Genomic DNA, 24,647 nt, shown 5'->3' on the forward strand with positions numbered 1-24,647 from the left:
AAGTAATGTAATCGGGTCAAAATTTCGATGGTCAGTTTTTAGTGCCAAAACACAACACCTACAAACAAATGGGCTTCCACCAGGATCAAATTGTATGTAAGTTATGCAGGGAGTGCGAGGAGACAGCTACTCATGTAATTTTCGAATGTAACTCCCTAACAATATGGAGACTTACTGTAGGGTTAGCCAACCCTCAGCATCAAGATGTCCATGGACACAACCTAACTGAAAAGCTTCTGAAGATCGCTCGGATCTTCGAGCTTACCTAGGAAACAGCTTGAGCCCAAACTGAGGCTTAGGTGTAGGGGCTGGTCAGCCCCAAAGGATGGGTTAAGCTTCTACGAATCTGCGAACAAGGAAAACGAGACTTAGGAAGAACTAGAATGATCTGTCGTTTTATCAAAAAAACTGTCTATTACATCAATTTATTACATGTTGTGAAAACATACCAATATAGTGACCAGTTCCGGGTTTTAACAAAAATTCCGTTTAGGGTCGAGCTATTCATTTTTCTCTTTTCTCTCTCTCTCTCTCTCTCTCTCTCTCTCTCTCGTTCTCTCTCGCCCCTCCCTCCCAATCATTTCAACCAATGATTGAATGTAAAAAAAACAACAGCAATCCGATTTAAATCTTCAATCTCTTGCTCTTTTTTATCTGGGATATAAAAAAATATTCAATTTTCTATTTTCATCCAAGGGCGAAGTCATAACGAGGGAAGGGACTTTTGAAAATCTGATCAGGGGGAGGGGGAAGAGTTAAAGAAAACTGATAAACGGGAGGGGGGAGAGGGAGAAAATGAGAAAAACTGGGAAAAATAGAAGAGAAGGAACTTAGTGGGAAAAAGAGAAGGGAAGGAGAAACTTTGTGGGGAAAAGAAAGAGAGGGAGGTCAACTTTGTGGGGGAAAAAATAAGGAAGAAAGGGGGAGAAAGTTGAAACGGGAGAAAGAAAGGGATAAAATGTGAAAACCGTGGGAAAAAGAAAAAGGGGAGGGATGAAAATAAAAAATAAGACAGAGGGAGGGAGGGAGGGAGAGAAAAATGTGAAAATCTTGGCAAAGATAAATGTGTGTAACTTTCTTTGACAGGGTGGGTCAAAAAACGCGTGTGGTTTGGAAAACTTTAGGAACCTATACTGTCGAGTAATACTGGCACACTGTATGTTTTGGGTTCAGTTCGTGGCTAGGTCGAAATTTTTGAAGTTTTTTTACGCTTTTAAACATAGAAACCTGGTTGGGAACTGATTTTATGAAGGAAAAACAAGTGTGGTCACCTTGTATATTGGACTAATGGAAATTTGAGTGCGGTTTGTGGAAGAAGGTGGAAGGGGAGAAAGCCATTGAAAAGGGAAAGATGGATGGATTGGGAGTAGAGTAGAAAAGAATAGAACAGTAGGATAGAATGAAATAGAATAGCATAGAATAGAATAGAATGAAATAGAATAGAATTTGAATTTGAAAATTATTTCTTTATTTTTGAAAATTAGGTTACAATAAAAAGCATCTCCTAGGCTGATTTCAACCTCTGAGGAGGTAAATTCTTCCTCCGTCCTCTTTCTCTTCCTTCTTCTTCTTTTGAAAGAAGATTGTTATCTTTCTTCTTCTATTTAAAATAAATGCAAATAATTATCGGAATAATTATTTATAAAAGAATCTTCACAAATTAAAATATAAATTTTAAAAGACAATTGAGATTCGACATTCAACTAAAGAAAGTTTGGTGAGCTTTCGGGAATACTCAGATTCCCATCGTACCAAGTACCAAGTAAGAGTTGAAAAGAGTTGAAAGTACCAAGTACATGGGTAATAAAATTACCCATGTACTTGGTACTTTCAACTCTTTTCATCCTGATATTCAATTTACTGTAGAAGAAGAAAATTGCTCATCTTTAACATACATTCTAATATACATAACATACATAGCATGCTTTCTAAATACATATATGTACCTACATACATTCTAATATACACAGCATGCTTTCTAAATACATATCATCTAAATACATACATAGGTACGCAATTTCGACAGCGTTGCTGAAAAGCGCTCGCATCCCAATTTCGAGCTACATTATGTTAATATGATGAATATTAGCATTAGCGTATGTTACGCCATTTTATTTATTCGAGCGTACGTATACGGGGTGAGAAAAAATACCCCGCGTCGTACGTAAGTATGTGTTTTATTACGTGTGCTGTATAGCTCGACAGTCGACAATTTTGAGTAGGAGAGAGAGAGAGCGATTAGGGGAAATGGAGGGAATGAACAAGAGAGAAAAAGAGGAAGTTATAGAGTGAGAGCGAGCGAAAAAAAAGGGGGGGGGAGGAAGTTAGAAAGAGAAATTGAGATAATGAAAGAGAGGTCCTGATTTTATCTCGTACCTACTCGTTTAATATCATGTTCTCTCTCTTTATGCTCATTTCCTACTTCTCTCTCTCTCTCTCTCTCTCTCTCTCTCTCTCTCTCTCTCTCTCTTTCTCTTTTTTACGCTCTCTCTCCTTCTTGATAAATCCTCTCTCTCTCTTCCTCTCGTCTGTTTGTGTCTCTTCTTCTTCTCCTGTTATTTTTCTCTTTTTCTCCTTTTACGTTACAGATTAATAAGTTCACGTTTCAATTTTCACTCGCCTCAACAAGTAACATCACGGTACTTTTTTTTCTCTCTCTCCTCTGCTCTCTCCCCTCTCCCGTCTCTCCTTCTCTCGCTCTCTTTCGATTTCACTCTCTCCCTCCCCTTTCTTCTCGTCTCATATCCTTGAACTCTTTTCTCACTCTTATTTTCCATTCCCTCTCTCTCTCTCTCTCTCTCTCTCTCTCTCTCTCTCTCTCTCTCTCTCTCTCTCTCTCTTACTTTCCATCTCTCTCCTCCCTTTGTTTTCTTACTGATCCCCTCTCTCTTTTCCATGTTCTCTCTTTATTTTATTTTTATTTCATTTCTTTTTCGCACGATTTTGTTTGTTTTTCATATTCCGTCCTTATTGTTCTATAGCTTCTCTTTCTTTATCTCTCTCTCTCTTCCCTTCCTCTGTTTCTCTCTCTCTCTCTCTCTCTCCTTCTTCCTTTCTCATTCTTTGTACTTATGTGTTATTTTGACTTTCAACCTTTACCATATTTCTTTTCTTTGTATGATCCTTTTTACTTTCTATTTTTCTGTATAAAGCTCGCTCTCTCTCTCTCTCTCTCTCTCCCTCCCTCCCTCCCTCTCCCTCTCCCTATGTTTATTTGCCTCCTCTCTCCCTCACTCTCTCGTTCTGTCCCTTTCTCTCTCTTCAGTTTTTCTACCTCTTTCTCACTCTCCCTCCCCCTCAGTGTCTTTATTAAATTTTAATCTCGTCTCTCTAGCTGGAAGCTACAAATGAAAAACAAAAAAAATTGTTGACATGTTGTTAAGGGGAGAGAATTGGGAGGGAACTACGAAGAGGATGAGAGGGAGAGAATACCTTGGGGAGGGAAAAAATGGAATGGGCTGGAAGGGAGAGAACATTGTTGCTCATTATTTTTTAGGGGAAAAATACAATATTTTTCGTCTCTCCCTTCCCATTTCCTCGTTCTCTCTTTCATTTCTCTTCCTCCCTTGCTCTCTTTTTCTTTTCTATGTCTCTCCTATTCTTTTTCTCTATCCATTTTCACTCTCTTTCTTCGCTTCCGCTATTCTCAACTCTCTCCCTCCCCTTTTTATCTCTGAGTGTTCTCCCTCCCTCTTTCTAGTCCCTCGCTTCTCTCATCCCAACCTCTACTAACGCACCCCCACCCCCTCTCTCTCTCCCTCTCCCTTCCTCCCTCTCCTCCTCTCTCTCCCTCTTTCTCTCCTCCTCCACCTCCCTAATTAAATTTACATTTCCTCTGCAAACGAGAGAAAAAATTAAATAAAATAATAAGAGGAAGGATGGGAACTCCAGTACCCTGTAGCGCTAGAAAGTTTAGTCCTCTGCTCTCTCATAATTTCACTTTCTAATTTAATAATGATGGAAAAAAAAATCTGGTGTGAACATCACACGACTTTCCTTATCCTATTGAATGATGCTTATTTGAGTGTTCTTTTACCCTAACTTTTACAGTCATTCATCCAGATATTTCCTTTTCTGTTTCTTCTCTCGTCTTATTTTATTATTATTTTTCTCTCCTCATAAATCCTTTTTGTGCATTTCGCTTCTTCTCCTTTTCTTTACATCTTGTTTCTGTTCCTTTTCTTCTTCACCCTCTTCGTATCCTTCTACCGCCTTTCTTTTTCTTTCCTCCTCTTTTTACTTTCCTTATCCTATAGGAAGGAAAGTAATGTAATCGGGTCAAATTTTCGATGGTCAGTTTTTAGTGCCAAAACACGTTTTGAGGTCCCTAGAGCCTAAATCCAAAGTTTCAGCCATTGGTCCGTGTCTGTCTGTAAACAAAATATCTCGAGAACAATAAGAGCTAGAGACTTGAAATTTGGCTGTCAAATGTGACAAGGATGCAACACGAAATTTTTAGCCAGAGACTTGAAATTTGGTATGTAGCTGTCAAATGGGATAAGGATGCGACACGAAACTTTTGGTTAAGATGGGTGCAACGCTTGGCGGTATTTTGCCGCTTTTTGGCGGTTTTCAACAATATCTCGGGAACGGTATGAGCTGGAGACTTAAAATTTGGTATGTAGTTCACAAATATGACAAGAATGCAACACAAAACGTTTGGTTGAGATAGGTGCTGCGGTTGGCGGTTTTCGACCGTTTTTTGGCGGTTTTTAGCTATATCAACTAATCGCGGTTAGAGATATTGTAAAAAGTAATTTAAAAGAACACTCAAATAAGCATTATTATATAGGATAAGGAAAGTCGTGTGATGTTCACACCAGATTTTTTTCACCTGCTCACACATGCTTATTTATGCATTCTCATGTATGTATGCATGCATTTCTCTCTTCTTCTCCTTCTTAGGTACATACTTTCTTTTCTTCCCTATGTACTTCTTATTTCTTATTGTATGCTTAAATCTCGTTACCTATGTACATTTGTACAAGTATATCTGAGAAAAAAATGGTGACAGGGTGCCACAAGTTTAGGGTGGAAGAACTCTATTATTGGGTTACTTCCTCTGATTTAGGCTGTTGGAATGCGATATTATAGTGTCGAGCTTCCCGATATAGAGTTCAATATTAGAATGCCGGAACCCAGTCACCCGATTGGGCTGCCGGTACCCTAGTTTTTTTTCTCAGTGTACATACTTTCTTTTCTTCCCTATGTACTTCTTATTTCTTATTGTATGCTTAAATCTCGTTACCTATGTACATTTGTACAAGTATATGCATATTTTTCTCTTATATGCTTAAATTTTATTACCTATGTATATATTTTCCTCTGTCCTTCCCACTTCTTTCTTCGTTGATGTCAATTCCCTTCCTTTATCTCCTTTTTTTGTACTTTTTCTTGTGTCCGACTTCTTTCAGTACGGTCTCCCTCTTTCTCTCTTCTTTCTTACCACTCCCTCCCTCTCTCTTCCTCTCGACTAGCTCTCGTTCTCACTCTCTCACTCTTCCTCCCCTTCTTCCATTCTCTCTCTCTCTCTTTTCCCTCCGTCATTTTTTCTCTATCCCACTCTCCCTCGTTTTCACTCCCCGATTCCCTTTCTCTCTTTCTCCCCTCTCTCCCTTTCACTCCCTACTTAACCCCCACTCTCACAAATTTCATCTCGAGTACATTATTAGGATTAGGGAATAATACGTACATTACGAGTGCTGGTTTTGGAACAAGAAGTAATGTTTTCGACGTGCTACGTGTTTTACACACAATAGGTACTTACCTGTGTTCAACGAGTGTACCTCCTCCCTGATCTTTCCTTCCCCCAAAAATCCCTCCCAAAAAGGGGAAAATAGGGGAGAGAGAGAGAAAGAGAGAGAGAAGAACAAGTGTGGGTATGTGGGGAGAAGAATAGAGAAAAGAGAAGAACAGAGTGGGGGGGGAGAAATGAAATAGAGGATGGGAGAGAGAGAAAGAGAGAGAGAGAGAGATGGGGGGAGAGAAAAAAAGGGAGTCCTAGAGGGAGAGAGAGAGAGAGAGAGAATAATGCGAGAAAGGAAACAGACAGAGAAAGAACTAAGTATGATTTATGATTCCTGCGTTACATTCACATATTACAGCTCTCTCCCTCTCTCTTTCTCTCTCTCTCCCCCCTCCCTTTTTCTCCGTCCTTCCCGCTCTTTCTATCTTTCTCCCTCCCCTCCAACCCCCTGTCTCTCCTCCCTCCCCTCCTTCCTTCCCCATCTCTCCCTCCCTTCCCTTTATTACGCATAATAAATGGTATTATGTTCTGGGGAAACTTTTGGGAGTTCAAAAATGGCACAGACCCCGGTGATTTCGTGGTAAAAAGTTTTCTTTCTTTTTTATGTGAAAATAAGAAGAAAAAACGCTAAGAGTATATTTGTTTGCTGCTCTAACATATCCCCCTAGTTCTCTCTCTCTCTCTCTTCGGTCCTTCCTCATTTTTCTTTTCCCCTCTCCTCTTCACCTCTCTCTCTCCCTCCCTTCCTTTCCTTTCCTATATCTTGGCTTTGTTCTTAGAAATATTGCAAAGATATTTTATTTTTCGAAAAAATTAAGACTACGTCTTAGTTTTAAAACTCTTTTATTCTATTGAACAGTTGAATAGTAATTTTTGCCATGAGTTGTAAAATGTTGAACAGGTAATTGTAAATTGTTCAATTTGAATAAAATTGTAAAAAATTATTTAATGCGCAACAGCTTGCTTATCCTGTAATTTTAAACGCCAGCATGAAAAATTGTCTCCTCACATTATGTTGAAAAATAGGTCTCTAGGTCACAAAAAAGAGGACGAAATGGAGGAGATGAAGAAGAGAGAAAAAGAAAACGAACAAGAAGAAGAGAAAATTAAGGAGAAAACTTCATGTTTTTTCGACAAGTATATAAAATAATAGTAGTGATATCCCCCAATAAAACATTTTGTGTCGCAAAGTTTTCAGCAAAAATCTTTCATGTTATTTGTTTCGTCCTGTTCACAGAGGTTAAGCAACGACCACATCTGCTACTTCCTGTACCAAATCCTGCGGGGTCTCAAGTACATCCACTCCGCCAACGTCCTGCACAGGGACCTGAAACCTTCCAACCTACTCCTCAATACCACCTGCGATTTAAAGGTAAGAAAAGACGATAAAAAGTACTGATATTCCCCTAAAAAAACATTTCCTGATGAAAAGTTTCCGTCAAGTTCTTTAGAATATTTTTCATCAATGTGCAGCACAGGGATTTGAAATTTTCTAACATTCTTCTCAATACCACCTGCGATTTAAAGATAAGAAAAGAGGTTGAAAAAATAGTGATATCCCCCCAAAAAACATTTTGTGTTCGAAAATTTTCGGCCAGATTTTCTCTCCGCCAATGTCCTACACAGGGACCTGAAATCTTCCAACCTACTCCTCAATACCACCTGCGATTTAAAGGTAAGATAAAAGGATAAACACAGCTGGAAAAATTAGTGATATCCCCTAAAACAACTTTTTGTGTTGAAAAATTTCCGCCAAGTTCTTTGGAATATTTTTCATCTACTCCTCATTACAACCGGCGCTGCAATTTAAATGTATGATTATATAACCCAACTGGAAAAATATTGATATCTGCCAAGAAAACATTTTGTGTCAAAAAGTTTTCCGCCAAGTTTTTTTTTTTTTTTACGTTCACCTAAAAAAAGTTCTATAGATGAGGTGTTTGCACTTTGAACATGAAAAGTTTGAAAATAGTCAACGTGAGACTGTGTATTGCAGACCCGGGGGTCTACAGTACCTGTTTCTTTCTCTGTTAAAACTATCCCATTTAAAGTTGTCTGGTTTTTATCACTCCCAGTGAACATACATGAGTTTTACACTCTGTTTTGTTTTCTCTCTCTCCTTCTCTCTACCTTTCTTTCTATTTTCCCTCTTCCCTCCCTCTTTTCCTTTTTTCTCTTATTCTCTCTCTCTCTCTCTGTTTTTCTACTCTTCCTTTTCCATTATTTTCTCGCTCTCTCTCTCTCTTTCTTCTCTCCCTGTACTATCATAATCCCTGTATTCCCTCTATCTCTTTCTATACTGAAATTCCTCTCTTCCTTTGTATGTTTTCTCTCTCTCCTTCTCTCTACCTTTCTTTCTATTTTCCCTCTTCCCTCCCTCTTTTCCTTTTTTCTCTTATTCTCTCTCTCTCTCTCTGTTTTTCTACTCTTCCTTTTCCATTATTTTCTCGCTCTCTCTCTTTCTTCTCTCCCTGTACTATCATAATCCCTGTATTCCCTCTATCTCTTTCTATACTGAAATTCCTCTCTTCCTTTGTATTCGCATCCTTTCTTTTTGCTCTCTACCCTTCTTCTCACTCTATCGTTCCTCCATCTCTTTTACTCTCTCCCTAACCCTTCCTTCTCTCTCTCTCCCTCTCTCTCTTACTCTCTCTCCCTCTCTCTTTTACACTCTCTCTCTCTCCCTCTCTCCCCCTCTCCCCCTCTCCCCCTCTCTCTCCCTCTCTCTCTTTTTTTTCCTTTCTTTACCTTACTTTATCTCTTCTTCCTATCCTATCTCCCTCCTCTAACCTGTCCATCCTATCAACCAGTAAATTTATTATGTAAAAAACTGCGTGTCCTACATTACCAATTCCAGAAGTCCAATGTAAATACCTTATCTACTAAAACAAAGTTGCTCATCAGTTTTCAGATGGAAGGACTTGAATCAAATTAGCCCGATGAATGGTGATTTACCTCTTGAAAATTCAAGTCTATAGAATTTCCAGCTGAAACATTTCGGAATATAAGGATCTCTATTTGAGTTTATTTAATAGTAGATATATAATTCCATACCTATACAGTAGAAACTCGATTATTTCAACTAATTGGGACCGGGGCCGGGGTAGTTGAAATGATCACTTTCTATGATCTTTTCCTCTGATAAGAATAAGATAGAGGATATATCCTTTGAAATATAGAAAAAAAAACAATGGATTTTGGAGTTGAAATAATATTAGAGTGTTGAAATAATCGAGGTTCTACTAAACTTAAGCTAGTTACATAACATTATTATGTACTTAAATGGATACATAGTTACATACCTCATTTTTTCTGCTATGATGAGGGATGAGACTGCAAAGTCCCTTTGCTAAGTAAGGTACACGTTTTTTTACAAGCTGTTATCCAAACAAGTACGATAGGGGGTTTGATAAAGGTAGATTATCTTCCAGACTGCACTATTTTGATGGTATCTTTGCTCCAGATGTAGTTGTTGATGTCTTACTCTCTCTCCCTCTCTCTTTTACACTCTCTCTCCCCCTCTCTCTCCCTCTCTCTCTTTTTTTTTCCTTTCTTTACCTTGCTTTATCTCTTCTTCCTATCTCCCTCCTCTAACCTGTTCATCATTTCCTTTTCCTCTTCCACCTTATCAGTTCTTCTTCTACTTCTTCTTCTCCTTCTTCTTCCACTTCACTGTGCATGATGTTACCAAGAAATAAAATGTTACCATGTTTCAATTCAATTCAATTCAATTCCTTTTCCTCTTCCACCTTATCAGTTCTTCTTCTACTTCTTCTTCTCCTTCTTCTTCCACTTCACTGTGCATGATGTTACCAAGAAAAGTTTTTCTTTCTCTTTTCTGATTGGAAAACTTTCGCCAATATTTTCCGCACCTCTGGACATTAGAGAGAAACGGAGGGAGGGACAGAAAGAGAAAAACAGAGGGGAGAGAGAGAACATTACTCAGAAAAACAGATAGAAAAGGGGAGAGAGGGAGGGAGGAGGAAGAGAGAAATTACGTTTTTAGTGATCCTTTCAAGACGTTTCAGTTGTCTGTTTACTTTCTTCTCTTCCTCTCCCACCTTCCCCTCCCTCCAATCCCTCTCCTTTCCCCTCTCTCTCTCCCTCTCTCTTTCTCTCTCCCTCTCTCTTTCTCTCTCCCTCTCTCTCTCTCTCTCTCTCCCTCCCTCTCTCTTTCTCTCTCCCTCTCTCCCTCTCTCCCTCTCTCTCTCTCTCCCTCCCTCTCCCTCCCTCTATTTTTCTTTTGACCTGGTTTTCTCTCTTGAACCTATGTGTCTGATATACGATATACATCAGTTTTGCAGGGGGCATTTTTTTCCCTCTATTTTACCTCTTTCTCTCATCCTTTCTTTCTCCTCTTATTTCACCCCCTATTCTCTTTAATCCCTCTGTGTTTTCTCTCTACCTCCTTCCATACATCAGTTTTGCAGGGGGCATTTTTTTCCCTCTGTTTTACCTCTTTCTCTCATCCTTTCTTTCTCCTCTTATTTCACCCCCTATTCTCTTTAATCCCTCTGTGTTTTCTCTCTACCTCCTTCTCTTCCATCTTTTTCAGTACTTCCTTTTCCCCACAGTAGATTTTCATTTCCGAAAGGAAATGAAGGAAATTATTTTCGGGGCAAAAATAGAATGATAGACTCCAGAAATCATGGGAAAAGAAGAAGGAGGAGGAGGAGAAGAAGGAAAAAGGGGAGAAAAGAAGGAGAAGAAGAAGAAGAAGGAGAAGGAGAAGAAGAAGAAGGAGAAGAAGAAGAAGAAGGAGAAGAAGAAGGAGAAGAAGAAGAAGGAGAAGAAGAAGAAGGAGAAGAAGGAGAAGAAGAAGAAGGAGAAGAAGAAGAAGGAGAAGAAGAAGAAGGAGAAGAAGAAGAAGGAGAAGAAGAAGAAGAAGAAACATAAAGTTATTCACATTTCAATAGACTCATGGAAATTATTCAGATTTAGGTATATTCTGGTTTTCCAATTTAATAAAAAGGACCATTTAGCATAGTCAAAGAACACCAAAAACATAGGGTTCAGGACGAGCCAATTAAACATGGCTAGAGCCTGGTGTGCGGCAGATAGAAAAAGATATATTTTCTTTATTATACCATCACCATTCGGCTACAGCTGAAGTCACTACAACAACTGAATTTCGGGAAACCTTTAGAATATCTGTTTTAAAGTCCCCTGTTAATATTTACCTCATTTTCTTCTCTTTGTTTCAGTCCGTTTGAGAGCCGATTTCCTATCAATATTGGTGTGACAGGGCATGTGGCTACGACAGGTGAGGTAGGTCCTGACACACTTGACAACACTGCATTTATTTATTTATTTTATTTTTATAAAATAACTCAGTCTGTTTTAAAGTCCCCTGTTAATATTTACCTCATTTTCTTCTCTCTGTTCCAGTCCGTTTGAGAGCCGATTTCCTATCAATATTGGTGTGACGGGGCATGTGGCTACGACAGGTGAGGTAGGTCCTGACACACTTGACAACACTGCATTTATTTATTTATTTTTTATTAAAAAAATAACTCAGTCGAACTTGGATAAACGAGACCTGGATAAACGAGAAACCTGGATAAACAAGAAATTTTCAAATCCCCTTCATTTTCGGGCCAAAAACCTGGTTTAACGAGAAAATAAAACCTCTATAAACAAATGGCCCCTTTTTCGCTAAGTCCCACGCTCATATAAACAAGGCAAAATGGACCTCTATAAACGAGAATTCAAATCTCCGAACCTCTGTAAACGAGAAAACGTCAACTTTTTCTATCTTTGTCTATTTTCAAACTCTATAAAGGAGCCTCTAAAAAGGAGAATTTTGAATTTCCGGACCTCTCTAAACGAGAAATTGTTCTAACTTGTTTAAATCTGTCGGTACATTTCATGAACGTGCCATACCTATTGCACTTGTAGCTTCTGGGTTTTTCAGTTCGTTTGTCTTTTTTAACAAAATGCTTTTAACTCGAAACTTAGTCTTTTTTATTGTGATATTTGTAGGTACCCAAGTAAACAAATTAGGTAGTTAATACACATACCTACATAGAACATATGTAATAGCATACATACCCTAATGATCATGGTTTTCTTCAGTTAGTTCACTATTCGACTCTACTAATAACCTCTATAAACGAGAAAAAGTTATATGAAACCTCTTTAAACGAGAAAAATGACCTAGTCCCTTGGGTTCTCGTTTATCCAGGTTCGACTGTATAGAGAAAATCCAGAATAGATACAGATGGGAAGATTAATGAAGATAATTTTGTAGAAAGAAGAAGAGATAGAGAGATCCATCTTGACAATTAAATCCAGGGAGAGAGAGAGAGAGAGAAGACAGACGTTAGGAATAGAGAGCGAGAGAGAGAGAGAAGGAGAGAGAGATCTGTCACTTTCTCGTCTTTCGTCTCTCTCTCTCATTCTCCTCATTGAGCCCAAAATTCCTTTTACCTACCTATAGGTAAGTTGGAAATTTTCGAAAAATTTCATCAAAATCGGACAAATAGTTGGAAAGTTGTAATTAAAAAGTGAAGTTAAAATTTTGAAATGAGATTCATTCCTTCGATTATTAACTATTCTCACGTGCAAATTTGAGTGGGGGGAAAAATAATAAAAAAAAATATAAATATGACATTTAAAAAAAAAGTCATGTTCAAAACTTGCAGCTTGATTCGTCCGATCCTTGTTTAATGACTTGTTTGCACATGCCCACCCCACATATGTACAATATTGCTCATCCAAAACCATTAATACCATAACCAATATTAATCATGATGGCAAGGTATATTCAATCAGCGAACTAAATAGCTAACAGCACAATACGTATGTAGAATAGAATATACCTTGCCAGAATGAGACTGAAAAGTCCCTTTACTCCCGCAGTCTAAACAAGGTCTTATTTATTTTCATAGGTAGGGTATTTATATATAACTTAAGGGTATTTATATATAACTTAAGTAAAAAAGTATTCATAGGTAGGGTTTACAAATATGCAAATACGAGTATAAATATAAACCTTGTTTTTTTTAAAAATATATATATATATACAAATTATTTGTTGATGGATTAATTAAGAGAGGAATAGGGGTGTCATCCACATACACAACAGTTACACATGTATGTGCATTTATGCAACTAAATATGTAGAAGGGAATAAATATGTGCATTGCATCCTAAATATATACAGCCCCTTGTGTAACTGACTGACTCACTCACTCACTCACTCACTCACTCACTGACTCACTAAAATATATACAGCCCCTTGTGTAACTGACTGACTCACTCACTCACTCACTCACTGACTCACGTATACAAATATACAAATTCTAACCCACTTCTAGATGGGCTAGGAAGATGCGGTTTTCACCATTGGATTCCTCTTTTTTTGTACATACTGGGAAAAATCGGAAAGTCCCAAAATTCCAAACCGTTCCCGAGATATTGACATTTTTTAGTCCCCCCCATAAGAAATACACAGGGAGCACAGTTGAGGCCAGCAAAACATTTCCTACGTTTAATATTTTCCTCTCGCTTTTAGTTTTCAGTTTTAATTTCTTCGAGACAAGACTCAGGGACGATATTAGTTTTCAGGGGCGAAGCCATGGGAGCGCGAAGCGCGACCTCATGCACACCCCGCGAAGCCCCGGGAGCGCGCAGCGCGACCGTAAACAAGGGAGCGCGAAGCGCGACCCCATGCACAACCCCGCGAAGCCCCCGGGAGCGCGCAGCGCGACCGTATACGCAACCCCGCGTAGCGAACACGCGAAGCCCCCGGGGGGTGGAGGGGGGCGAAGCCCCCCTCCCGAGCACGAAGTGCGAGTATACTAATAGAGCTGCAATTTATGAACAACCGCCCTTAAGGGTGTCTACACACGACGCGACCAAAAGTTTTTCAAATAAGTCAGACAAATTAGCCCACCTCTGGGGCCGAGGAAAAGCGCTGCCTCTCAATCCGAAGGTGCTGGGTTCGAATCCCGTCCAGGGCAGAAATTTTTTAACCAAACCCAGCCTGAGCGAGGCCGAAACCCATCCAAATACTAACCGATCACAACTTTGCATAACTTAATGATGTCAATTAGACTTACTTTATCGTGGACACTCGTTGCTAATGTTGCAGTGTTGAAAGCCCAGAAGAATACGTAAGATTCAATGATATTATGTGTGGATCTCTGTACTACAAACTGTATGTTTATTATGTCAATAGTAGTGAATCAACTTTGAATGATTCATCTACAACTTACGATTCACCCTTTAGTGATGATAGCAATACTGAAACATTGGTGTCTCAAAATTCAATTTCGCGGGTGCTGATACAAATATAGCCGCCTTACGATTCACCCTTTAGTGATGATAGCAATACTGAAACATTGGTGTCTCAAAATTCAATTTCGCGGGTGCTGATACAAATATAGCCAGGGATAACGTAACTTTGACAAGAAGTGGTACCTAGAGTTTTCAAACCTCCTGTGCCCTATATCACCAAAGTATGGAAAAGTATTTACAATTCCATATTTCGATATGATTCGTTCACATTCAAAATTCTGCTTTTCCATTGGCTATTACACTTGTAAGATACTTTTCCATACTTTGGTGATATGAGGCACAGAACGATATACTCCATAATAAATTTTTAACATATGTATTTTTTACCTACCTCGGTGGTGTAGTGGTCAAGGCGCTCGCCTGGTAAACAAGGGGGCGTGGGTTCAATCCCAGCCGAGGTATGGAATTTTATCCTCAATATAATCTGAGAATTTGACCACAATAATAGTAGTAGCCTACTGCTGGAGTAAAGGGACTTTTCAGTCCTATGCGAGCAGTATAAATAAGCACTATTATTATTACTACTACTACCTAACCTCTTCTGGACTTTCAACTTAAAGCAACGAGTGTCCATGATAAAGTAAGTCTAATTAATGTAACGACCGTTGCAATGAACTCTCAAGAATACGTAAGGGTTAGTATAACTTGAACACCCAGAAGACAAGAGCGTGGCCATTATTTTACCTGGACTTGAGCTGGGATCTTCAGCTTTTTTCACCCCGTTTTCCTCGCCTGGCGGATTTCACCATTCGAAGATTCAGTCTCCGTTGGGATTTGATTTCGGATCCACAAATAAATTTGCCCCGTTTTGTATCAGATGTGTCTTCTAATTATTATAAAAACTTACAATTTACGTTCATAACTGGTGCATGGAAGATGGACGTACTGGGGACAAATAGACGTGTGTGTAGGGGCCTTAATAATTACAAACACGTGTTTCAGTGCAGAGAATAATAATTCCCCATAACCAATAACAATGTGATGGCCCAAGTCAGGACTGTCTAGCTTGAAGCTATCAGCGGGCGCCAATGGCACAATAGCGGTTATAGTGGGCCACATTAAGTGCATAACTGCATACTAATAGCAATCGAAGTTTAAACTTGGCTTAAATTTAACTCTTGAACTTGAACTTTTTGGCCAATCAGATTACTTAACACTCAGGTTGTAGTCCAGGACATAAGAAATGCAAAAAAAAAGGTTTAATGACAAAGAAGGTTTATTGACAAAAAAAGAGTAAGAAATGAGCAAAACGAAGAAAATTTACCCTCCCCCCCCCCCCTTTGTGATCAAAAAGTTCAAGGGGAGCGTTGCGTTTCAACATTGGGGCCGGGTGAGGTCGCGCGGGAAAATGTTGTTCTCAATCTGGTCCTCCCATTGCTCGACCCACGCGTTGGGGCAGATGGACTCGTAGCATTTCTTAAAGATGGCGCAGTCAGCCCGGCCTTCCCCTAGCAGATTCGAACAGCGCTTGTGGTCCACGAACATTGTCCAACACCTGAGGGAGCGGAGGAGAAATGTTGATTAAAAGAGGGTTTTTTTAAGCCTGTGTTTTTGAAATTTGGCCTCATAAACAATAACACTAACAGACTAACACTTAATCACTATCATAACACTTTAATTCCAATTGAAAATAAATAAACACGTGTTACACAAAGAAATGTTGATTAAATGGGGTTTAAGCCTGTTTTTTTTTTCTGTCTGGCTGGGGGAACTTAAACAGGGAGGATACCAGACTGAAATTTTCCTTGCTAAAGATACCAAATGTCAGCCCAAACGCCGACCCTTACTGAACACGGAAAAAGGCGAGTAAGATAGGACTTGCGTTGCTACAAGTTCCCTGTCAAATTCTCAAACAATGTTGAGGATAAAATTACATACCTCGCCTCGGCCGAGATTGAACATACGCCCTTCTGATTAGCAGACAACCACTAAACCACCCAGAACTTACCAATTGGTGATGTTCACTTGTTGAAACCGAGGGTCGGGCAGACAGGTGGACAGCTGTTTGTGTTCTTCCAGGGGTTTGCATATCATACCATCCCTGATGAATTCACCAGGCTGTAGCTCCACACCGTTTGTTTCAGACATAATTTTACTGGACTAAGAAATCTGCACTGATCGTGCCGCAATTTGACTGGGCTATTTTAAAAATAAACTGGATTATAAAAATTCAATGTGTTTCTATGCTCAGTTTATTCAGATTAGGACCAAACAAGAATAGTGTAAGCTTATTTTTCTGGAGTTCTTTGAAAAATCGAAGAATGTAAAAGTGTTCTTCAGTTTGTTTCGTTTTGCTGTAGGAATTTTGGTTTATTTAGCCAGTGTTTAATGTCCAGAGTAGGGATGGGATATTCGACTCTTTTTGAATATTCGAATACCACAACTCGATTCTTTTCAAATATTCGACTCAAAGAATCGACTCTAAAAGAATCGCGATTCTTTTGTAGTGAGAGAGAGACAGCACACAGGATCACTCTCGTAACCAATGAGATTGAGTAGTTTGTAGTTGTACAGGGCATGGCAACGTAGGTACAACCTCGACTCTTCAAAGAATCGCGACTCTTCAAAGAATCGCGATTCTTTGAATTTAAGAATCGCGATTCACGATTCTTTTGAAATATTCGACTCTGAATCGACTCAGAGAATATTTACCCATCCCTAGTCCAGAGTCTAGAGCCAGGTTAGCTTGGGCTTGAAGATAGCACGCCCGCCTGCTAGGTCGCGGGTTTGAATCCCGTTGGGGGGCAACTGTGTCCTAAACAGATTAGATTGGCTCTCTAAACGACTAGCTTTTTCCTATCCTGTCTTCCTCCTCTTGGATTTCGGGACCAGAAGACTTTAGAAGAAGTCCATTTTTAGTCCGTCCTTCCTTTATTATTACGATAGTAATAAAAAGGTATAAGGGACGGACTATTGTATTCGCTTCGGTGTCGTCACTTCGAACACAAAGTTTATTTATAAAGGAAGACGGAAGACCTTTTCAAGAATAAACCTCAGACGAAATCCCTTCGACGTTTATTCAAATAATGAATCTGGATTCGGGCATTTCGATTGTTTGGACAAATAATTTCATATTTCTTCAGCAAATACTCTTCGGAACAATCGAATCTCAAGGGAAAGAAATATGTTTGATAAAAAACTCGAAGTATAAATAATTGGAAAGACAAACCTTGCTGTGAGCTTACAGGCAAGGGAAAAGGGAGGTTTTCAGGCCATGTTTGAAGGGAAGGCAGTTTTGCGGATAACGGATAATAATATATCTTCTTAGAATAATTCAAGACATCTTATATATCCTTTCTAAAATGGGTAAGTATCTGGTATAAAAGCCAATAGTTTCCAATAAACCACTGAAGTTAAGAAACAACGGGCGTGGTTATAAATATCTGGGTGGATGACTATCTGGGTAATCGCGTGCGGCTTTTCACAGCCCCATTCAGGCTGGGTGAGCTTGTCACAAGATAGGGAAAATTAGTCACCAAATACCTAGAATTATCTGGGCAATATCCTATTGCTGAGACTGATGAAAAAAGGCCCTTGCCTGTAAAGGTGACGGTTGGATTAAACCTCAACCTGTTGTTTCGGAGTCCTGTTTCGCTCCTCTAAAGTTTCAGGTTACCCACGATTATATTCTTCGTCCTCTTTGGTGATTTTCCCCTTGCACCATACCTTATTCCCTTTTTAGTCCGTCCTTCCTTTATTATTACAATAGTAATAAAAAGGTATAATGGACGGACTATTGTATTCGCTTCGGTGTCGTCTGTATGTGGTCATAATTTCCGAGTGAACTGTAGAACTCACACAGAAAAATATTCCCTTGAGGGCCCGATTACCCCTAAGAAGGTCCTGGAGGCTGAAGGCCTCGTAGATTCGTCTAGGCTTAACCCATCTTATAGAGCTGTTTACCCCTACACCTAAAAAAAAGGTAAAAGAAATTTTAATAATTGTGTTAAGCATATTTAAATGTTTGTCACAAACATCGTTCCCCGATTATTTCACCTAGATACATTTTATGACATGACTTCGACTCGAACCACCAACCTCCAGATCCAAAGTCCAACGCGTTAACAACTGCACCACTGAGGTTGGTTACCCCTACACCTATGCCACTGAGTGGGCTGTTTGTGGACGAGGCTGAAGGTCTGATCAAGCTCTAAATCTGAGCAAATGTACTCTAACCTCTAAGTGTTAAACATGTTCGTCAAATTTTATCAGAATCGGATAAACCATTATAGGGAGTTATGGCGAAACTAGAGAATTCTTTAAAAGATTTTTTCGTATCTTCGGGCCCTAGAAGATCCAATGATTGGGATCAAAACCAATGTAGGAAATTTTCTTCATGGCTGTATTATACCGAAAGACAATACCTATATGTATACTTATATTCTCGATGATTTGATAAATGAAATAATATCAATTACCTACCTCCCACTCCCCCCATGTTATAATCAGGTGATTTCACAAGTATGTGCAAATAAAACACAACCATCATATATCCTTTGATTATCCCGTATTAATAGCAAACATTAGGGAATTATAAACAAAGAGCCTCTCCCCAAAGAGAAGGGAGATCCCTCTGTTTTTCCAAACAACCTCTTGAAAACCTCTTGAGTCTTCAACATGTTCAAGTGGTTCTTCTTTGAAAAGATCCATTGATGTTCCCGATGTTTATCTTGGCATTTTCATCAGTTTGACTTTGTGTGTACGAAGATGAAGGTTTAATCAAGCTCTAAATCTAATGAGCAAAATGTCCTCTAGGTGTTAAAGATGTTTACCAAATTTCATCAAAATCAGACAAATCGTTATTATGGCGACTCAAGAGAATTCTTGAAAAAGATTTTCTTCAGACCTTTGGGATCCTCGAAGATCCAATGACTGGGATCGAAAATAAAGTATACAAAGCACATTTCCTGCATGGCTGTATTTCTAAGAAATTAATAAACTTTCCGGACCATGAAATGCTTTCTTCTTCCTTCGCTTAGATGTACATATAGATGCCTCTATTAATCCTACATAGATTCCTAAAATCCCAACATATGAATGAATATTCCTCTCTCGATGATTTGATCAGTGGAATAATATCAATTACCTCCCACTCCCCCCATAATACAATCAGGTGATTTCACAAGTATGTGCAAATAAAACACAACCATCATATATCCTTTGATTATCCCGTATTAATAGCAAACATTAGGGAAACAAAAACTTCCCTAGAAATCCAGGGGAGGTGGGATGGCCTTCTTGGGAGAAGGGAAAGGCTGTGAATAATGTTAGGAAGGTTTTTAGAAGCCTACGAGGCCTAAAGAGGAGTGATCTGGGCTTGAACTCCGGAGGTTCCGAGTTCATTTCCCGGCACATTTACAGAATGCAGTACCAAGTTCAAAAAGGGGAAAAACTGACTTTCTAGCGACTTGACGACCCCTAAAATGGTTATGTCGCAAAAGATCTAACCCGGTCGCAGGGACATAGGGCTTGAATATAGCCGGTGGCCCTACTTATACGGCTTATACCGATACCAATATCCCTAAAATAGTTAAGTCACAAAAGATCTACCCAGGCTGCAGTGACTATGTCACTATGGCTTAAATATAGGCCCTACTTATACTAATATTTTATTAATATAGACTAGTAAAATGGACATATGTCTGGTGAAATAAATAACAAATGCACACGTTTTTAAGCCACAACGTTTAATCGTCAGCTCTCAGTCAGAAGTGCCGTCTGACCAATCCGTGTCCGTGCTTAGCACCGAGTCCATATCGCAGTGAATATTCACCGAAGGTGTGATGTTTGTGTGTGTCGCTGACCGTGATGGGTGTGTGTGGTGTATGGTGTATGTGTCGCTGACCGTGTGCTGACTATGCATCGATACTGTGTCCCCATTTTCAGCGTTCCAATCAATAGGGTCTTCCGGAAAGACTTGCGGAAAGGCTTCCACAAGGGCTTCCGCAAAGGCTTCCGCATCTGAAAATTCTTCCGCCGTCAAAAAAAAGTACGAGTCCGTGTGTGACAACCCCGTGGTATCGCTGAGCCAAGAAGACCCGTTCTCGCTCGAAATCGATCCGACGCTGACCGCGTTTCGGCACAGCGGGCAATGCTGCCTCTCCCGCAGCCAAGGCTCGAGGCACTCCGAGTGGAACTTGTGGTGACAGAGGAGCTCTTTGACCTCCTCGCCCGGTTGGAAGGGGGCCAGACAGATGACACACTGGGCGGCAGGGGCTTCGTCTGCCGGGAAAGCGATGGACGGGATTTGGCCGAAGCGACGCGTCGAGAATGGTGCTCGCGGCGGACTGAGCTCGGAGTCTGTGGAAGCGATGGACGGGATTCGGCCGAAGCGACGTATCGAGAATGGTGCTCGCGGCGGCCTGAGCTCGGAGTCTGTAGGGAAGTTTGGCTGGAGAGTTCCTGTGCCATTGTTTTGATGACCGGATGTGCGGTGGTGTTGAAACGTGTGCCGTGTTCAGATTGTGCAGAAGAATAGTCAGGATATCCCTAAATCCTAGACATTAGAAATACCTTGTGATTGAGAACTGGTTGAATGAGTTTGATGGACACTTCTGGAGTTCTGACTTTGGTTATGGTTGGAACTTTGGATGTGGAAGGAAGACTGTCTGGTGATTGATTTTTTAGTGGCACCTGGCTTATTGTGACTTGGTGACTATACTGACTAATTGAATTATGTGCTCTGGTTAATGTGTTGGGTATTCAGGGTATTCTTTCTTAGACCAAGGTATGGTCTTCTGCTCTTCTGTATGTTTTTTATGGTCGTGATTATGATATACATCATTAGGGTTTTTTTTCTGTTTTGTTGAAGGAGGGTTTGTTATAATTAATGCATGTTCGTCACGATGTTTTCCAGATGCACCTCTGTGTCCTCTTGCGTGTTGGAAAGGTGTTCGCTATGTCCATTTTCAGCTTTGTTCGTTTGGCTGGAGAGTTCCTGTGCCATTGTTTTGATGACCGGATGTGCGGTGGTGTTGAAACGTGTGCCGTGTTCAGATTGTGCAGAAGAATAGTCAGGATATCCCTAAATCCTAGACATTAGAAATACCTTGTGATTGAGAACTGGTTGAATGAGTTTGATGGACACTTCTGGAGTTCTGACTTTGGTTATGGTTGGAACTTTGGATGTGGAAGGAAGACTGTCTGGTGATTGATTTTTTAGTGGCACCTGGCTTATTGTGACTTGGTGACTATACTGACTAATTGAATTATGTGCTCTGGTTAATGTGTTGGGTATTCAGGGTATTCTTTCTTAGACCAAGGAGTATACATACCTATACTTTACTTAGGTACTACTTTATTGACCGAATCTAACACTTTTGTACGTATATTTTAAAAACATGGATCCAGTTATATATTTATTTACGTTCCTGTCCGACTTTAGACGTCTTATTCGAGTAAAACCAGAATAAGCCCATTGGCATCTAGATTACCTACCAGCTAGCAAGCTACTAAACTGAAGAGCTGAAGATTTTGTCTTTCTGTCCACAGAAGTAGCTTATTTTGTTTTCGAACACAAAGTTTATTTATAAAGGAAGACGGAAGACCTTTTCAAGAATAAACCTCAGACGAAATCCCTTCGACGTTTATTCAAATAATGAATCTGGATTCGGGCATTTCGATTGTTTGGACAAATAATTTCATATTTCTTCAGCAAATACTCTTCGGAACAATCGAATCTCAAGGGAAAGAAATATGTTTGATAAAAAACTCGAAGTATAAATAATTGGAAAGACAAACCTTGCTGTGAGCTTACAGGCAAGGGAAAAGGGAGGTTTTCAGGCCATGTTTGAAGGGAAGGCAGTTTTGCGGATAAAAGATTCAAGTCTATAGAATTTCCAGTTGAAACATTTTGGAATATGAGGATCTCTATTTGAGTTTATTCAATCCATGATTCCATATACAGTAGAAACTCGATTATTTCAACTAATTGGGACCGGGGGTAGTTGAAATGATTGAGCTTGAAATGATCACTCTCTATGATCTTTTCCTCTGATAAGACAGAGGATATCCTTTGAAATATAGAAAAAAAAACAATGGATTTTGGAGTTGAAATAATATTAGAGTGTTGGAATAATCGAGGTTCTACTAAACATAGCTAGTTACATAACAACATAACATTTTTATGTACTTAAGTGGATACATAGTTACATACCTCATTTATATTGCTAGGATGAGGGATGAGACTGCAAAGTCCCTTTGCTAAGAATATAAGGTACAAGTTTTTTTACAAGCTGTTATCCAAACAAGTACGATAGGGGGTTTGATAAAGGTAGATTATCTTCTAGACTGCACTATTTCGATGGTATCTTTGCTCCAGATGTAGTTGTTGATGATATTCAAATCACCCACCCACCCATGTTGTGATGGAAATGCTGAAGAGATCAACTGATATCCTACGAGATAATGCTGATAGTGCTGCTAAAACTAGTTAGGTGATAATAGTGAAACTGCTGATAATAGTGATAATACCTATTGCTAAACTTCCTACTGTTACTGGTCCAATGCTTGCGAATGTCTCGTTCCTGGCCCTATGTTTGGATTAAATTGGATCAGATCAGAGGATTAAACAGCATTTAACATGCTGTGATCAAAGTCATGGTGTAAAAGCTCACAGAATTCACAGATGTTTGAAATGTATTTTGAACGCCTTACAAGCTTACAACTAATCTTTCATCAACTGGTAGATCGGTACTATGGTCAGGTCGTCAGGGTCCCGTTGAGGACAACGTTTGGTTATTTTCTCTTGGGTCGGTACCTACTAGGGTCGATGGTCGATTCTCCATTGTGGATGCCTTAAACGCACCTTTAAAGTCCTGATCCTGCAATATTTCAAAGCGCAATGACATACATAGATAACGGAAACCAAATCCAATTAATAAATTAACAAAGAGCTCAACCCACCCAACAGTCCGACACTTTCAAAGTCATGAATTCAAGGATTAATCAAAACAAGGCTGATCCAAAACACATCGCGCAAAGTGCAATTCCAGCAATTGAATTAAACCGGGAGAACCTTTTAAACAAATAGAAATAATATTTTCATCTGGTTGTTGATGATATTCAAATCACCCACCACCCATGTTGTGACAGAAATGCTGAAGAGATCAACTGATATTCTACAAGATAATGCTGATAGTGCTGCTAAAACTAGTTACTGGTCCAATGCTTGCGAATGTCTCGTTCCTGGCTCTATGTTTGGATCAAATTGATCAGATCAGAGGATTAAACAGCATTTAGACATGCTGTGATGAAAGTCATCGTGTAAAAGCTCACAGAATTCACAGATGTTTGAAATGTATTTTGAACGCCTTACAAGCTTACAACTAATCTTTCATCAACTGGTCGATGATACCTAGATACTGAATCTTACAGCCAGTATAGATTTGTAGTCAGCCTGTAAAATAAATTGTCTTATTCAATGTTGGCACACTCTAATAAATAAAAATAAAAAAATAAATTGTTACATCTCGTTCGATTTCGAACGTCATCGTTATCTTATTTTTCATATTTAACAATATCGATACGTAGAAAAACTGGCTGGGGGACGTTAACAGGGAGTAGACCAGCTTAGTCTGACTGAGGGGCTAAACAGGGAGTATACGAGTAATACCAGATCGGTACCATGGTCAGGTCGTCAGGGCTCCGTTGAGGACACCGCTTGGTTATTTTCTCTTGGGTCGGTACTAGGGTCGATGGTCGAGTCTCCATTGTGGATGCCTCCTCAAACCTTAAACGCACCTTTAAAGTCCTGATCCTGCAATATTTCAAAGCGCAATGACATACATAGATAACTGAAACCAAATCCAATTAATAAATTAACAAAGAGCTCAACCTACCCTACAGTCCGACACTTTCAGTCATGAATTCAAGGATTAATCAAAACAAGGCTGGTCCAAAACACATCGCGCAAAGTGCAATTCCAGCAATTGAATTAAACCGGGAGAACCTTTTAAACAAATAGAAATAATATTTTCATCTGTCCGTTCCGCCCCATCAGTTATTCCGGTATAAATCAACGGGAAAATAAGAGAGAGGGGCAATAATTGTCACTTTGGCCGCCAGATGGGCTTCCCCCTTTCCGAATCCTGGAAGTATGATATCCATCTCTCCATGTAATTTCGTGACTGACTTTTTTACAACTTTTAGTACGTATTAACAGAAGGTGATTTTCATCACATGGTCTTCTGCTCTTCTATATGTTTTTTATGGTCGTGATTATGATATACATCATTAGGGTTTTTTTTTCTGTTTTGTTGAAGGAGGGTTTGTTATATTAATGCATGTTCGTCACGATGTTTTCCAGATGCACCTCTGTGTCCTCTTGCGTGTTGGAAAGGTGTTCGCTATGTCCATTTTCAGCTTTGTTCATTTTGGCTGGATAGTTCCTGTGCCATTGTTTTGATGACCGGATGTGCGGTGGTGTTTAAGCGTGTGCCGTGTTCAGATTGTGCTGAAGAATAGTCAGGATATCCCTAAATCCTAGACATTAGAAATACCTTGTGATTGAGAACTGGTTGAATGAGTTTGATGGTCACTTCTGGAGTTCTGGCTTTGATTACGGTTGGAACTTTGGATGTGGAAGGAAGACTGTCTGGTG

General features: G+C 39.5%; 2 protein-coding genes across 2 annotated transcripts in view; one reads left to right on the top strand and one right to left on the bottom strand.

The window, feature by feature from the left end:
- Positions 1–6,983: 6,983 nt before the first annotated feature.
- Positions 6,984–24,647, top strand: part of LOC103513749 (mitogen-activated protein kinase 1) — a gene marked incomplete at its 5' end in the record, with an annotated part of 55,633 nt that continues 37,969 nt past the window's right edge. The window contains one exon of the mRNA XM_017445940.2: positions 6,984–7,118. Within this exon, the coding sequence (XP_017301429.1) occupies positions 6,984–7,118 (135 nt within the window). The remainder of the gene's footprint in view (positions 7,119–24,647) is intronic.
- On the bottom strand, positions 15,357–16,368 carry LOC103513747 (cytochrome c oxidase subunit 6B). Its single transcript, XM_008478596.2, has 2 exons — positions 15,996–16,368; positions 15,357–15,542 (listed from the first exon to the last, which is right to left on the bottom strand). The coding sequence occupies exons 1-2, from the start codon at positions 16,133–16,135 to the stop codon at positions 15,362–15,364; spliced, it is 321 nt and encodes a 106-aa protein (XP_008476818.1). The 5' UTR covers positions 16,136–16,368; the 3' UTR covers positions 15,357–15,361.

This window comes from Diaphorina citri, unplaced genomic scaffold (assembly GCF_000475195.1).
Source record: "Diaphorina citri unplaced genomic scaffold, Diaci psyllid genome assembly version 1.1 scaffold1019, whole genome shotgun sequence".
Classification (NCBI taxonomy): Eukaryota; Metazoa; Arthropoda; class Insecta; order Hemiptera; family Psyllidae; genus Diaphorina; species Diaphorina citri.